The 16065-nt window shown below is 47.5% G+C and overlaps 1 protein-coding gene and 1 long non-coding RNA gene across 2 annotated transcripts; both read left to right on the forward strand.

The window, feature by feature from the left end:
* Positions 1-820: 820 nt before the first annotated feature.
* Positions 821-3871, forward strand: HSBP1 (heat shock factor binding protein 1). The gene is made up of 4 exons (XM_059998887.1): positions 821-974; positions 1518-1584; positions 2173-2293; positions 3613-3871. Exons 1-3 carry the CDS (start codon positions 930-932, stop codon positions 2289-2291), a joined length of 231 nt encoding a protein of 76 aa, XP_059854870.1. The 5' UTR covers positions 821-929; the 3' UTR covers positions 2292-2293; positions 3613-3871.
* A 3240-nt stretch (positions 3872-7111) lies between these two features.
* Positions 7112-15793, forward strand: LOC132416463 (uncharacterized). Its single transcript, XR_009517600.1, has 3 exons — positions 7112-7162; positions 9711-9788; positions 15738-15793. It is a non-coding gene; the product is annotated as an uncharacterized lncRNA (long non-coding RNA).
* The last annotated feature ends 272 nt before the right edge of the window (positions 15794-16065 follow it).

Raw genomic sequence — 16065 nt, forward strand, 5'->3', positions numbered from 1 at the left:
AACCCTGCACACTGCTCCCTCCTTGACCAAACCAGAAACCTTCCCCACCCAACACCATGGAACACCCATGCTGAATGAAAGAAGCCAGGCTCTAAGGAGGGCTTTCGTATGATTCCACTTGTATGAAGCTGAGCCGCTGGCAAAACGAAATGACTGTGATAAGAGTCAGGACGGCGGTCGGCCTCGTGGGTGGGTAGGTGGGGGTGATAGGAAAGGGGCGGAGGGGCTTCCAGCGAACTGGTCATGTCTCTTGTCTTGGTGCTCACAAGAGTGTGAGGACTTTGTAAAAAGTCATTAGGATTTTTGCACCATCCAGAACGTATCTTACACTTAAAAGTGAAAATCAACCTGTCTCACAACGCCGGCACCTCCGCTCGACCATCGTGGGGAGAAAGAAAAGCACTGTGTCCAGGGCGCAACGAGTCTGGCAGCTGGGCACTGGGCGAGTGGTGGGCGCGCCCCTCCCCCCAGGGACGTCGGTTTTCCCTCCAAGGGACCCGACTCCTTCTCCCTTCTCCGGGTTTGCGGGGTTTTGTTGGAGGTCAGGCGGCGACACAGGTCTGGGCTTGACACCTCGCGGGCGCCCTGAGAAAGCCAGCGCGGCCTGTAACGACGGTCTGGGAAGAGACTAAGGCCACTTCTCCAACCGTTAACCCCACGGCAGGTTCATTTCACCTTTTTCCTCCCGGGGCGGGGCCAGGAAGGAGGCGCGGTAGGGGCGGGGCTGGGCGGGGCTTAGTGGAAGAGGCGGAGAAGTGGTGGGCGGGGCCTCGCCTCGGAACGGAAGCGCGAACTACAGCTCCCACAGCGCCCCGCCGTCCCGCGGTTGGCCTCTGACGTCGCGAGAAGCAGCTGCTGGGCGTCTGCGCGGACAGACGGAAGTGTAGGTGACCGTCTGAGACAGCACCGCCAAGCTGGGAACCGGGGAGATGGCAGAGACAGAACCCAAGACCGTGCAGGATCTCACCTCGGTGGTAAGGGACGGCTGTGCGTGGCGCGCCCGAGGCCGCCGCACCCCGGGGGGCGCCGGCGAAGTCCACGGACCGAGGCTCCCTCTCCGAGGCCGCACGGGGCAGTTCTCTGGAAGCCAGGTTTCTAGAGGCTTCGCGGCCGCGGCCTGGCCACCTTGACCCCCCGGCCGCTGGCTGTAGGCCCCTGCTCCTGCTGACGTGCCCAGCCATACCCGACCCCGCACCCAGCCCCACTCAATCTCGGTGACCCCGGCTCCCCCCAGCTCCCCTCCTTACCCACTCTGCTCTGCGCGCCCCACCCCAAAACACCCGACGCCTTGGGAATCGCAGCGGGCCCAGACGGGAGGGGGCGTCACCAGCCCCCCGAGTCTAATTTGACAGGTGGGGAAACTGAAACCCGGACAGGGAAATCGAAGGCCACGGAGCTACGGAGAATTGGGGCCGGAACCCGGAATCCTGGTCTCCCCGTGGCACCAGGGCTCCTATCCTGATCCCGTGAAGGTGTCTCGGGGTAAGCGTGGGCTGTTGTGTTTTGTTGTTTCACAGGTGCAGACACTCCTGCAACAGATGCAAGATAAATTTCAGACCATGTCCGACCAGATCATTGGAAGAAATATCCTTTATTTGTAGTCAGTTTCTGATGGGCCTTTGGATCCCAGTTTCCGGATGCTGGTGGCGATAAGTGGGTGGTTTGCAGGTCAACTTCCACTAGTCATTTACCAGATTTTTTTTTTATTATTTTTTACTGAGCTTAGATGCACACTTCCTGAGAAGTACTGTGCAAAGAGCTAGGCTTACAGCTGAGCTAGATCCCTGGCTGTGAGGAACTTACAGTCTACCGGTAATGCTGCCTAGTATGATTGACTGTTGACTGTGAGCGAAGCATTTCATGTGTATCTCACCTGTGATCCTCACCATCACCTGATGAAGAGGTTGTAGCGTTACCTTTGTGTAGCGGATGAGGAACCAGGAAGCTTAGAAAAATGAAAGAACTTGCCCAGGTCCCATCACTAGTAAAGGGCAGGGCTGGGATTTGATCCTCACCCCGGACTCCCGTGCTCTGAACCAGATTCTAACAGTATCCAAAGGAAATTGGAAAACCACTTTCATGAAGACACTGTGTTGAAGGTTGTAGTCTGCAGGGCCCTGGAGGAGAGGGGTAAGAAGTGGAAGGTGTTGGTGCCGTCTTTAACTTCCCCACTTGATGACATGAGCAGTCGCATTGATGACCTGGAGAAAAACATCGCAGACCTCATGACACAGGCCGGGGTGGAAGAGCTGGACGGGGAAAACAAGATCCCTGCCACACAGAAGAGTTGAAGGTGAGGGGAGCGAGGGACAGTAGAAGTGTGGTGCGTGTCCCTGTGATTTTGATGTAGTCGGACTTTCTCTGGATCTGTCCCCAGCCAGGATCTAGCAAGCGTCCCTTGTATTGTTCCCCTTCTGGACTACAGGCTTTGCATTTTTCATGCCAAACTAATTCCTTATGAAGAATTTATTTTTCCTGTTTTTATCAATGAGACCTAGATCTCTAGTTAAGACCATTAGTTAATATTAGATAACCCCTGAGTTTATATCATTATAGCGAAAACAAAGAAGTGTATTTTGTTGGCCTGATAATTCTTATCACTGGCAGATTTTCCAATGGTTTGTTTTGTTTTGTTTCTTAAAGAGAATACGCACATTGCCACCTTCATAAATGCCATAAGTTCTAAGGATTCTCTTGGGAACACCCCCTGCACTAGGTGAATGCCAGGACAATGACTGATTATGATTTAGATGACCTAGGTTGTGGCCACATTAAGCCTTCGCCCTAGAGTTGATTTGTTTTTCCATTGCATAGTTACAGGTATCAGGAGAGACTAATAATCAGAAATACCCGTTACAGCAAGATAGCTAGACGCACAGATGAGTGCCATGTTCTCACCATAGTGGGTTCCTTCATGACAAGCCTTTTCCTGAGTGTGGCGGTTACTTCATTGCAACCCACAGTAGTTTTTGAACTCCCTTTGTTCCCATCCCATTTTTAGCATTTTAATTCCCTATAAAAATAAAGGTTACTGTGAATGTTTAGGTAGCAAAATACACAGTAAAAGACACCAAATTCCTTTTTTATTTTCTGAGCATGTCCTGGCTGGACCAAATGATAGGTAACTATGAAGTACGGGTTGCTTTGAAGTCCGAGGAAATAAGTAGAGGTTCAGGAGGTAAGGGACTTAAATTTACTGTTATCTTCACAGTAGATTGGGTTGATGCAGTATGTTAGTAAATCATGTAGTTGTTTTGTGTGGTTGTCACCTTGATTCCTTATAGACTTGGGCAATGTCCTGCCAGTCTTAGGAGCGTCTCTGGGTCTCATAACATGCGGCATTCAAAAGCCCCATCAAGTGAAAGAGAACAGATTGAAGAATTTCTCGAGTGACGGGCATAATGCAAGGAAAGGAGTGGGAGTAGAAAACAAATGCACAATAATCTTTTTAATAAAGATTTTCATTGTAGTTTTGCTAGGATATTGTGCAGAGAAAGTACAATTAATTCAAACGAGGATTGTGAAAGGATTTTTAGTTGCTAATTCTATGTATTCTTTTTATGTGTCCTTACAGAATGAATAGCACATTGATGGATTTTGCTTTTTCAACAGGTTGCTCATCTGCACTGGAATCTGGAACACCCTTTTTACAAGCCAAGAGAAGACAGATGGCTTTTTGCAACTAACTACTATGTGTAGACAGGTTTTATATTATAAAGTGTGCATTCTTCTTACCACATACTATAGAGTTAGTTTATAGAGTGATTTCCCTCCCCTGCCTCCCATGTTTCCTGAACATGGTGAATTCACGTCTTGGACCTTGGTCATTTGTGCTATTAAACACTAAAACTTTGGCAGTTCCTGCATACAATTGTCAAATTTTTTAGTGTATTTTTGTGAAGTCACTTTTTTTCTATCATTCCCTTTGTAGTAGTTGCTGTTTGATAAAAGTTGCTGTGTAATTTTTTATTAGACATAGGGTAGATCCTTGGTTATAATAAGATTTTTGTGAAGTAAGGCATTTATAGTTAAGGTTCTTTGATTCTCAGAGTGACTGATGAGTGGACACCAAATAGTGTGTTGGCGATACTTTCCAAGTGGTTAAAAACATTTAAAAGTGTGTATTCAGAAACATCTGGCGCTACTCTGTCACCAAAACTCGGAACGATGGTTTTATGCCTGAGTCCTTGAGGTCAGATGCTACAGTAACAAAGAGTGATCACGGCCACTTTAGTGTTAGAATGTTTAAATATGGACAGTGACAGAGTTGCCCGATGTGATGAGGCTTCCAGCAGTTAGAGTTTTGCATGAGGTTTGAACCTTCAGTAGGACCCTACCTTGTCCATCTACAGCAGTTGCCATAGGAAATCTGGCAGGACTTTACAGCTAAGCTACTCCATCTTTTGAGCTACTGGCTGGGAAAAGAAACAGAAAAGGAAAACAGACCACGTTAAGTCCGTGCCTACTAAATAACTAGTTGTAGGCTTGAGTTTTTAAGAAATAGTTTCTTTAAACTGTTTCTTACCTAAATTCGAGCAGAGTAGTGGCTTTATTGCTGATAACGGGAGACAGGGAAAATAACTCCTGCGGCTCAGCCTGCAGTGTCAGGAGTGCTGAGCCCCAAGGCAGTGTTGATGGGAAGGAGACCCACGGGGCTGTCACAGCAGGATGATTTTGTATAGAGAATATGGAAGAAGTTGGGGAATGGAACAGTGCTTTGGAGAGGGAAACCCGTAGTCAACACAGTGTGATTTTTTTCAAGTTTCCTATGTCACTAGTCTTAATTGTTTGAATTGCAAATATATAATAATATTAAGGAATAATTTGTCCTATTTATAAATTATATGGGGAACACAGAGGAGTCGATTTCTTCTGGGATAAAATGAATTCCCCACTGTTATCACCGAGCCGCAGAAACTCCCTCACTGGGCCGGTAGGTCGCAAGGTGTGGCCCTGAAAGCCCAGAGCCAGCTGGACTCAGGGACTGGATGGAACCGCGTGCAAGATGCTTCCAAGCCTGGGAAATGGCAAGTGGACAGTCGGGATGTAAGCAGTTGGCTTCCTTAAGTAACAGGAATGTTTCCCCTGACCAAAAATACCTGCCATGAATAAAGGTGCCTGAAATCCTGCTGTTGATGCTTCCTTTGTGTCAAAAATGATTGGTTTGGTTTTCTGCATTTTCATACCATTTCAGATGATCGGCTAGAAGCTCTGGAAGGATTCAGTACCCATAGCCAAAGTGGGGCCGGGAGGCGCGGGGGAGACTGTGGTGCCGCAAGGGAAGGCGAGGAGTGTGGAAGCCTCGGGCTGCAGGGCTCACCGGCCAGAGCGAAGGAGAGCAACGCCCTCCGGGGTCCCCAGGGAAACTTCACGAGTGTGCTCCCCGGGACACTCGTCCCTGAGAAGCTCCAGCAGAGAAGGGTTTGTGCTCACTTGGCGGGTAGCATCTTCCCGGCTCATGTGATTCACCTGATGAAAATTTGCCACGTAAATTAGCTCAGGAGAGGCCCTGAGCCCCCAGAGCAGAAACGGGATTGAACTCCTCTGCCAGTTTCCAAGTTACTTAACCAAGGATTTTTTTTTTAATACTTGGCATTTAATTAACATTTCATAGAACCTGCAGGTGGTGTGAAACACACGTGGGGAGATAGCGGTTAAAGGAATCCAATAAATAGCTCCGGGTTCACTTTATAAACAGTCGCTTCACGTTCCCCAGCCTCCAGGTAAGGCTTCAGCCTGGGCTGGGGTGCCTCCACATTGTACAGAAGGATGCTTTTCCTCACACGGTCCCTGTGAAGTGCAAAGTGCAACACACCTGCTAAGTTACGGGTCTGATCGCCCATAGTCGGGTGCTCAGGCCACAGCCTCCTGGGCCCGAGGCACAGCTCTTTCCCCTCCAGCCCGCCCCGGCGACCAGGGTTCCAGGCACCCTCCCTGTCCTGGAGCCTCTGCTCCGTGAAGGCTTCTAGCATGGTCAGCATGGCCCCTGTCTAGTTCCAGGCATAATCTTTGGGTGCAGGAAAATCTGTCTGCCTCTCTTATTCTCCAACTATTTTTTGTTCATTTACAGGCCCATGAAGTTCCTACTCAGCTAAGAAATACAGCTAGCATGGAGTTGTTTGCAGCAAGCAAAACAGCCTTAGGTTTGACTAAATGCCCTCTTTTTCCAAGCCCGGAGGCCCCATCAGCTTCCTCATTTGGCCTCTAGTTAATCCTGCTTTCCTTCAAGCCACAGGATTTTTAAATGTTTTTTTAATTAATTAATTTATTTATTTGGCTGCATAGGGTCTTTGTTGCTGCGTACGGGCTTTCTCTAGTTGCGGCGAGTGGGAGCTACTCTTCGTTGCGTTGCATGGGCTTCTCACTGCGGTGGCCTCTCTTGCTGCAGAGCACCGCTCTAGGTGAATGGGCTCAGTAGTTGTGGCTCGTGGGCTCTAGAGCGCAGGCTCAGTAGTTGTGGGGCACGGGCGCAGTTGCTCCACGGCATGTGGGATCCTCCCAGACCCGGGCCCGAACCCATGTCCCCTGCATCGGCAGGTGGACTTTCAACCACTGTGCCACCAGGGAAGTCCTTAAATGTTTTAATATTTTATCAATTTATTTTTTCTGCTGTTTCATATCTGAAGTGCCATTGTGTTTGAAACTTACCAGAACAAACATACAGTACTTCAGGCGACTGAAGGTTCATCTGCCTTACTGAGTCCTTGGAGCCCTTAACCGCACTTAGAGCATCGTTGCTATGGGGACGGAGAGTGCAACAAACAACTTACAATGAACTTTTTAAAATTCTGTTTGTAAATTGAAGGTTTCCTGTACGGATAACTATGTTCCCTTTTTTTATTCTGTAGTTCAAATATTTTAATTAGATTAAAGTGGAGGAGTTTTCACAGTATGTTGTCAGATGTAACCCTGAAAATTAACTGGCAACAGTTAATGATTAGTGACAGCCACCAGCACCTATGAAAGCGTCTATCGTAAACCACCGTGCTGTGCAAGCATGTTGTTTACATTATTTGGCTTCATCTCTTGACAACCCTGAGTTCAGTTTTTATCTGATCAGCCCGTTTTAAACAGAAGGTACCCAATGCCGGGCGACCGTTGACTGAGGTCACACAGCTGGAAGCAGGGACCATGGAATCGCCACCCACAGCTGTCCACCCAGGTAAGATTTCCAAGTATTCATGGCCAGGCTGCCTGGCACTCAATAACCCAGCTCTTGAAGTTCAGTTTCAAAAGAGGCTAATTTTGCACTTTCAGTTAAACGTGACCTAAATTATATAATAAACGTGCTTGATGTGAATTTTTATTCAGAATTCAAAGTATTCAGGGCTGCTAGAAATGTGCTGGACCAGCATTTTTAAGTTCTTTGAGAACAACTACAGAAACAAATCCAGTCCAGTTTCTCACAATGTTTGCCTTGATGAACCGCAGGGAATACTGGCTGCTGATTTTTAGCTGTTTCCCTGCTAACACCCATGAGTACAGAGGTCTTAAAAAGGTGCCTTTGCGGGCATCACCTGGAACCTTGGTCTCCTGCTAATGATGTTAAGCGTCAGCCTTTAGCTGCGGCCTCTTTAAAACTCTCCATGAATGCAGAGGGGGTGGAGGGTAGGAGCAGGGGACGTGAGTCACTGCCTAAAAGCAAAAACCAGAGGGGCTGTGACAGAGCATCACTCTCACCAACCTCACAGATCACTCTGGAAATAGGAAAGGAGCTTGTTTCTACAAGTCAGGTCGACCTGCTAGGAAAGAATCAGTTCCAGTGCTTGGCCCTCACACGCTGAGGCTTCCACCAAGAGAGGTGCCTGGAAGCTCCTCGGACACCTGCCGAGGACGAGCTCTAGATCCAACAGACACAGAACACCTGCGCCCGCGGGACCCTGGTGATGATGGGGAAATGGAACATTCTGTGGCTCCCTCCTTGAGCAAGGCCGAGTGCGTTCACGTGCACGTACGTGAACCATACAGGTCACAGGGATGCTGTGCTGCTGCGCGGTGATCATCTTGGCTGTATATTTCTACTTTCCTACTTTGTGGACATCTTTTGACCAATGATTCATATTGATCACGGGCAGAACATCTGCCTTTCAAAAGGAACAGTATCATTTCCCAACAGTTAAGAATTCAGGATGGAGCAGTTTGGAAGCACTCGGCTGCAAAGGGGGCTGTAATGTCTCACGAGGGAGGGCAGCCCCAGGGAGAGTGAATTCCACACCCACAGGGCCATCGAGGACCCAGAATGCCCCCGCAGAGGCGTGGCCCACGGAAAGAGAGCGCCTTCCTCCTTCCCTCTCGTCCCTGTCTCAGAGTGAAGAAAATGTTTTCCCCAAGTTGTTCCTACTGTGCTGCCCTGGCCTCAGCCCCTCAGAGCGCTCGAAGGTCGTTGACATCAAAAAGTTTTCTAGCTGGAATCTTTGTCCGTCTAATCAGCCCTCAAGAAACCCCACTCCTAAACCACTGCTGTAGTTTTTCTACCTCTTACCTTTTATGGGTCGTTAGAAGTTGCCAGCCAAACCCAGTGTTTCCAGAAAGAAATTGTAAATATTAAATATCTTAAAACTACAGGCCTGTTATGTGGAAGAAAACCCAGTTAATTTTAATGGGCTATGGATAATCATCAGAAAAGTCATTTCTGGAAATTTAAAGAACATGGTTGTTTCTTTTAATGACACATATTCTCCCGGAAATAGACCACCGGACTGATTCTGCTCCAGAATCCTGCTGAGGCAAAGGATGGGCCCAAATTCTTCGTGGAACAGAAGCCTGGGACTGGCCTGGCACACGGATTGCAAAGCTGGAAAAGCTGCAAAACAATGTCCTGCAAAGAAAATCAGACTTCCGCCTTGATAGGCAGACAGCTCTGATGGAAGCCCCTCAATCACAACCTATGTTCCTTGGGCCCATAATTAAGAAACTTAGAAAGACTCTTGAAACCAGCTGGAAAAGTATGCTGTCTTGCCGGCAGAGTTTCAAACAGGCTGATGATTACCATGGGTCAGCCTTGGCGTCCATGAGCCCTCATCACAGTTGATTATATGAAACATATTTTTTGCCAGCCTCATCAAAAGGAAATACAGTAAGATTCGGTGGGTCGATCTCATTTTCTCGAGCGCAGACAAGGCTTCACAGTGATCTGAGACTCAACTTTGTTCTCCCCAGAAGGAGCAGCAGAGTCTGTACGACCCCTCTGGCACAGCTGAGCCAGTGTTTCTGGAATCACTGACTGAGAACATTTTCCTCCCCGTGAACTGCCAGAAGTTTCTTGGGTTTATTCAAGCTAATCTGTATTCCAGAACAATTCCGGACGAGATTTGTTAGGAATACTTCAACAAGGTGCTGTTTGGTAAGTTCTGAACTGAAAGGATCTCTTTTTGTATTATACTAAGTGATCTAGTAAACGGAGCAAGAATTCTTTGAAATGAAAGCAGACCCTGAGGCTGGGGCCCAGCAGCCTGAGTTTTAACACGACCTCCAGGAGATTCTGACCTCCCTCAAGTGTGAGAACGAGGGCCCTAGGGTGCCAACTTGGGTTGTCTGATAGCTCTGGGGAGTCAGACTAGTCTAAACACAAGAAATCCCTGGGGGATTAACATGCAGGTTCCCGGGCTCCTCTTTTGTAGATCCTGATCCAGTACGTATGGGACAGGGGCTGGGGATCCGTGTCTTTAATCAATTCTCCAGTCATTTTTTTTATATTCCTTCCTACACAGGAAAACACTGCATGGAGAAATGGGGTGGCAGGGAAAAGCGTCTCACTCTGAATCACTCGGGCCTGGGCCGGTCCTAAGGTAATTGAAAAGGAATTGATTCTTAATTACCCAGCACATCGGAGCACAGGGATAGAGCATGACCTTTCGGCCCCGTGAAATGAGGAGCTCACCCTCCAGTCCAAGGAGCTGAGCATGAAGAGCCCTCACTCCACGAGGACTTGACTCACTTTAAATCAATTTGCTTCTTATTAAGATGCACTTCAATGAAAAATCATTCCAACTCTTCAGCCACAAAAGGATAGCCCATCATTTAAGGCTTCCTGAGTGTGTCAGTTGCTTAAAAAGGTTTTAAAGAGTATGGTAAATATTTTACCAGAGGGATAAGTTATTCAATAAGGAGATTATTTATTAAAAACTAGTAATTTATTAGTTCATGTATCTCTATTTTCATGAAAATGCATTCTTTTCATCTGGGCATACTTTTCTATGCCCACAGCAGATTAACCTGTGAGTTGACAATTCTGTTAATACGTAAATATAGTGAAATATAATTTAACTTGTGAAAGTAACAGGTTTTACTAGTAAGAAGACATATCTGTAAAATTACATTTTAAAAGAACTCTTGGAGGGTTTTAAGCATAGTTTCATGTACTTAAAAAGAAATCATGTTTGCTATTTTGGAAGAAAGAACAAGTTTCTCATTTATCTTTTGAGTCATCCATCCTAAAGGAAATAACTAATGCATGACTTTTTTTCTTCTTATTGGTAAGAAGGAAAGCATTTAATGCTTAGGCCCAAAGCCAAGGTGTTGAGTTCAAGTATTTACGGTCAGATATTTTATTTCGATAATAAAAAAAATAAATTAGAATAGTTTTCGTTGCAAGCAATGACTAAAAATGGCTTTAACAGTAAGGATATTTAATGACCTCATAAAAAGGTCCAGAGGTAGGCAGCTCTGGAGATGTTTAATTTATTGGTTCCACACGGTCCCGACTCCAGGCCGGCTGCTCTGTACTTACCTCGACTTTCCCCTCATCCTGACACACTGTCTCCACGCATCACATCTAGGGACCAGCCAAACACCCCTCCCAAAACCCTTTCTTCCTGTCCGCCTCTGCTGTGGGTTGAGTTGTGTCCCCCCAGAAGGTATGCTGAAATCCTATCCTGGGACTTCAGAATGTGACCTTATTGGCAAACAGAGTCTTTACAGATGTAATCAAGTTAAGATGAGGTCATGCTGGATTACGATGGGCCCTCATGCAATGACTGGTGTCCTTTAAAGAAGAGAAGAGACACAGAGGGACACAGAGACAGTGCCCTGTGAGAACAGAGGCCAAGACTGGAGTGATGTGTCCGCAAGCTAAGGAGTGCTGACAACACCAGTAGCTGGAAGAAAGGCAGGGAACAGATTCTCCCTCACAGCCTCTAAACAGGAAGCCGCCCCAGGACACCTTGATTTTGGACTTCCCTCTCACCTTGATCTCTGCTGGGGATCTGCCCTTTGTTCCGGAAGCTCAGAACCCTCCCTTCTTTCCCAGACCTCACTAACTCATTCAGACTATCTCTGGGTGCCTGGCTTAGCATTTTACAGCCAGCTTTTTAAAAGAAATCGTAACTGGTATATCAAGGGTTAATTTGCTTTCTAGAGGTTTTTTGTTTTTTTTTTTTCCCCCTAAGCAAGAAAATTGGCAACTCAGTTAGGTCTAAAATTCATCTGAGGCTTCTGACAACTTGTTTGCGGACGTAACTGCTCTGGTGCTGGCAACTTTAGTAATCAAAGAGAAGCTTAAGAAAAACTGAGCACTGCAAAAGGAAGAGGGAAATAATAAATTAGAATTGAGTCCACTCTACCAAACATTTTATTATGAAGATTTTCAAACATACGGCAGAGCTAAAAGAATTTCCCCAGTGAGCACCTGTATCCACACCACCTTGTTTAACACGTGATGGTACTTGCTTTATGGTAGCTCTATTCTCTTTCCATCCCTCTGCCCATCTGAGAATTAATTTTTTAATTAGATGATTACCAAATTGCTCTGGGGGCTCTTTGTAGGGAAAGTACAGAGCAGACTCTGGGCACTTACTTTCCAAGTTCATCAGCCCAGGATAGAAGCCCTTCATACCTGGCCCCCCACCCCTGTGATACTGTGATTTATAGTAAGAAATATGTATTTGGTCGTTGTCCCGTTTCTGGCTCGGATCCTAAAGCCCTTGGAATTTCCTAAGTGATAAGAGCTGTAGAGGTGTCTTGATATCCAGAACAAACCACACCTGAGTTTATGTTAATGAGGTGATTTTTGGAAACCACCTAAGGATGGGGGCTGGTTGCCAGGGGAAACAACCCTGTGATTGGAGCGTTGGAGCTCTCAGTCCCACCCCCCCCAGACTTCCAGTTGGCAAGAGGGGCTGGAGGTTGAATCTATGGCCAGTGGCCAGTGATTTAATCAATCATGCCCTGGTGATGAAGCCTCCGGTAAAAACCGAAAACGGGGCTCAGAAAACTTCTAGGTTGGTGAAGCAGAGGGGAGAGTGGTGCACCTGGAGAGGGCATGCAGGCTCCCTGCCCCTTTCCCACACCGCGCCCTATGCAGCTCTTCTGTCTGGATATTATCTATGAAGTAAAATATCTTGCTGAGTTCTCTGAGCCGTTCTAGCAAATTAATCAAACCCGAGTAGAGGGTCATGGGAACTTCTGGTTATAGCCGTTAGGCCACAGGCACAGGTAACCAGCTGGACCGTGACGGGAGCCTGAAGTGGAGAGTGGTCTTGCAGGACTGAGCCCTTCACTTGTGGAGTTCGATGCTGCCTCTGAGTAGATGGTATCAGAGTTGACTTGAATTACAGGACACCCAGCTGCTGTCGGGGGATTGCTTGGTGTGGAAAAACCCATATGTTGGGAGTTGGAGTCTGAATCTTACCCCTCTCCCTGCTGCACCTCAACCAACACATTTCTCTGTTCATTGCCCCTGAAATATGTCCCCAACCCAACCTGCATCTCTGCCTGGTAACCTCCTATTCAATGTTTAAGACCCAATTCAACTATTCCCTCTCAGAAAAAAAAAAATAACCTCCGTTCTCTCAAAGAGAGGTAGTCTTCTTCTGTGATCCCCAAAGTATTTTGAACATGCCTTTAACACTTGTCACATTGTCCTCAAACTCCTTGCCGTGTGTCTGTCTCCCCCACTGTCTGAGGGACCCTGGGGGCCTCTGGGGACTTTATTATCTTGAAGTTCCCTTTGGTGCCTGCCACAAGTCCTGGCACGTTGCAGGTATGCAGGTGTTAGGCAAATGGACCGCAAGAGAGGTAGCTGGAACTCTCTAAAATAAACTAAGTAGCCCCACTTGTAAGTATGCAAACCTACTTAGAAGTATCATGTCAGAATTTAAGTCCAAGCTGCCTTGTCCCTCCTGTCATCGCTCCCATTAAGTGGACCAGCCTGAAAGCTCACATACATGTTAGTGAAGATGCCCACCGTGGCCCTTGTTCTTCTGTGTAAAGGATAATTCCGCCACAACTAGAAACATGAAACAGTATAATGTCTGAGCAGGTGTTTCCTAAAGAGTGTATAAAAATAGCTGCTTCTCAAAACCAAACAAACAAAGTTCAGTGGTTAAGCTGGGGAAACACCGAACTAAGCGAAGTGCACAGGTTTCTTTTCTACAGTATTTCTCAGAACTTTCAGTCCAACGTGAATTTCAAGCAGCTGGGGAGAAGGGTTTCCGGCACAGAGCCCTTTTGCGAAGCGTGGGAAGGCCGGCTGCAGCGACATGCCGTGGAAGACCCCGCTCTCTCTCAACTCTGTTTACCTGTTTTGCTTCCTACCCCTTGACCACCATCACGTCCTGCATTTCAGGCTTAATGTTGAATTTCTCATCGTAAATATTGTGCCAAACGTGGAGGTGATGGAGTTACACTGGGCTTTGCTATCTTTCGGTCTGGACATAGCCCGTCGTTCAGCTTAACTCAGGGCATCTGGTGTGGCACCAATCAGCAGGAGGCCGCCAGGAGAGGAAGGTTCCAGGCACCCACTGAGATGTGTCATTGTTGCGAAAGAAACCTGTCCTCAAAAAGAATCTGTGTTATCAACATCCAAAGCCCTAAGGAAGCCAGTACTGCCATTGGAATCCCTGGGGAAATGCCCATGACAGATGTGCGGTTTAGAAAGAGCACTGCTGAAGGCGATAGGGCACTGGGTTTGGAATGAAGCCGATCTGGTTTGAAGCCCAACTCTCACTGCAGGACTGGCTGCGTAACTGGCAGGGCCCAGTGCAAAATGGAATGCAGGTCCTTTGTTCTGAAGCTATTAAGAATTTCTAAGGGGCTGGGGGTCCCTGAGCCCAAAGCCCTGTGCACAGGTTACAGGCCACGAACCTGGCCCAGGCTTATCGCTCACAACCTTGGGAAAATCATCGGACCACCCCAGCGTCCTGACTCTCATTTCTGTGAAGGGATTGCTGTGTACATCCCAGTGAGACCATGGATGTGCAGTGCTGGGGGGCAGGGGGCTCATGTACCCATTTGGTGGGCGAAGGGAAGGAGAGAGAAGAGGGGATGGGAGGTAGGTGAGTGTGAGTGGAGACCCCGTCTCCACCCACAAATTGAAAGATGAGCCTAGTGTCCAGACCCAGCCTAAGAGCCGCCCCAGACCTCTAGCTGCAGTCAGCCCCTGGAGTCGGGCAAGTCCCCAAACTCAAGAGAACTATTCACAAGAAGGTATGGCCGGGAGCCTGCATGATTTACTGCTAATTCTCAAAACTAAAGCAAACAAAGCCCCAAGAAATACGGCCTACCCATGACCTTCAGCGTGAGACCAGAACAATAAACAGGTTAAAGCAAAAGGCACCTGACCCACGTGCAATGAAGAGGCAACATGAAGTAATCGCTTTCCTGGGACCTATAACCCAATTCCCACGCCCTCCTCTATCCCCGGATGAGGAACTTGAGAGCCCTCCCTGCCTGCCTTTCCCAAGCCTGGAAAGAGGAAGCGCTTGATGGGCACTTCCTCACACAGTAATTCATTTGATAGCCACAGTGACCTGGAGGCATTTTTATATATTCATTTGTTTGTAAACAGAAGAGTCAATGACACCCCCGAGCTAATTCTAGGATGTGCTGGCTCTTTTCCACCCCAGGGCCTTTGCATGTGCTGCTGCTTTTGCCTGAGATGCTATTCCTCCGCTCCACTCCTTACCTAGCGGACACCTATGTCTACTTAAATCTCAGCTCAAACATCACTCCTCAGGGAGACCTTTTCAAATCTTGCAGACCTTGCCCTGTTTATCACTTTCATAGTGACCTGTCCTTACCTTTCAGAGCTCCTCTCATGGTGTGTAGGTATATCTGTGGTTATCTGATTAACGTCTTTCCCTCTAGTCTGTAAGCACCAAGAAGGCAGGAACTCACCATTTTGCACACAACTGACTCTCCAATGTCCTGGACATTGCCTGACCCACACCCATGAATAGGTATTCACTGAATGAGTGAATAAGCTTGCCCAACATCACACAGCTAGTATGAAGCAGAGCTGGCATTCAACCCAGATCGCCTGACCCCTAAGTCAGTCCACGTCCCCACTTTATCTTGTTGCCAAATAGGATAAAATATCCGTTACAAATAGGATAAAGAAAATCACTTTTTTCTTTTTCCATGATAAAACTTTCCACTGTATTATGTCATGTTTTCTTGAACCCATACAAAAACATGAGCCTGCCCTCAGAGACAAAGCCCACTTTCTATGCCTTCTCTGCCTTCAAAACATTAATAAATAAAAAAAGTTATAATAAATAGATGAGCCAGGCGAAGAAGTTGTTGAAAGTCGCAGCTGCGGAGGAGCAGGCGGCCGGATCCCAGAGTCCCAGAAACACAAAGGATTCTAGAGGTCGTCTGGTCCCCCATCACGGCTCTAAAGAGGGGGAACGGAGGCACAGAGAGGTTAAGTGACCTGCCCCAAACCACACAGCTAGTTAATCCAACGTGAATCTCCTACTCTCAGACATATGCTCTTCCCACTTTCTGTGTTTCTGCAGCCAGATTGCAGCAGATGCCTTTTTGGTAGCTCAAGAAGATGCTTGCCTTGTTAAGCCCTGCCCAGCTGTGCCACTTCCTGCTTTCCTATCGCAGGGGAAGGACTACTGAGTGTCTAATGTCTTATTTGGGTTCCCCCAGCAGTGAACCCTAAGGTGTAAGTATGTGAGAGGTGAAAGAAACACATCAGGGACTGGGAAAATGAGGCAGAGAAGGGAACGCAGCTGATAAAGGGTGGGTTGTCAAGCCAGCTTCCACTGTGGGCACCACGGCTTGGTACCCCTGAGGCACTCTGGGAACCAGTCTAGGGCGTGCCTCAGACTTATCCCC

The sequence above is a fragment of the Delphinus delphis genome, chromosome 20 (genome assembly GCF_949987515.2).
Source record: "Delphinus delphis chromosome 20, mDelDel1.2, whole genome shotgun sequence".
In the NCBI taxonomy this organism is placed as follows: Eukaryota; Metazoa; Chordata; class Mammalia; order Artiodactyla; family Delphinidae; genus Delphinus; species Delphinus delphis.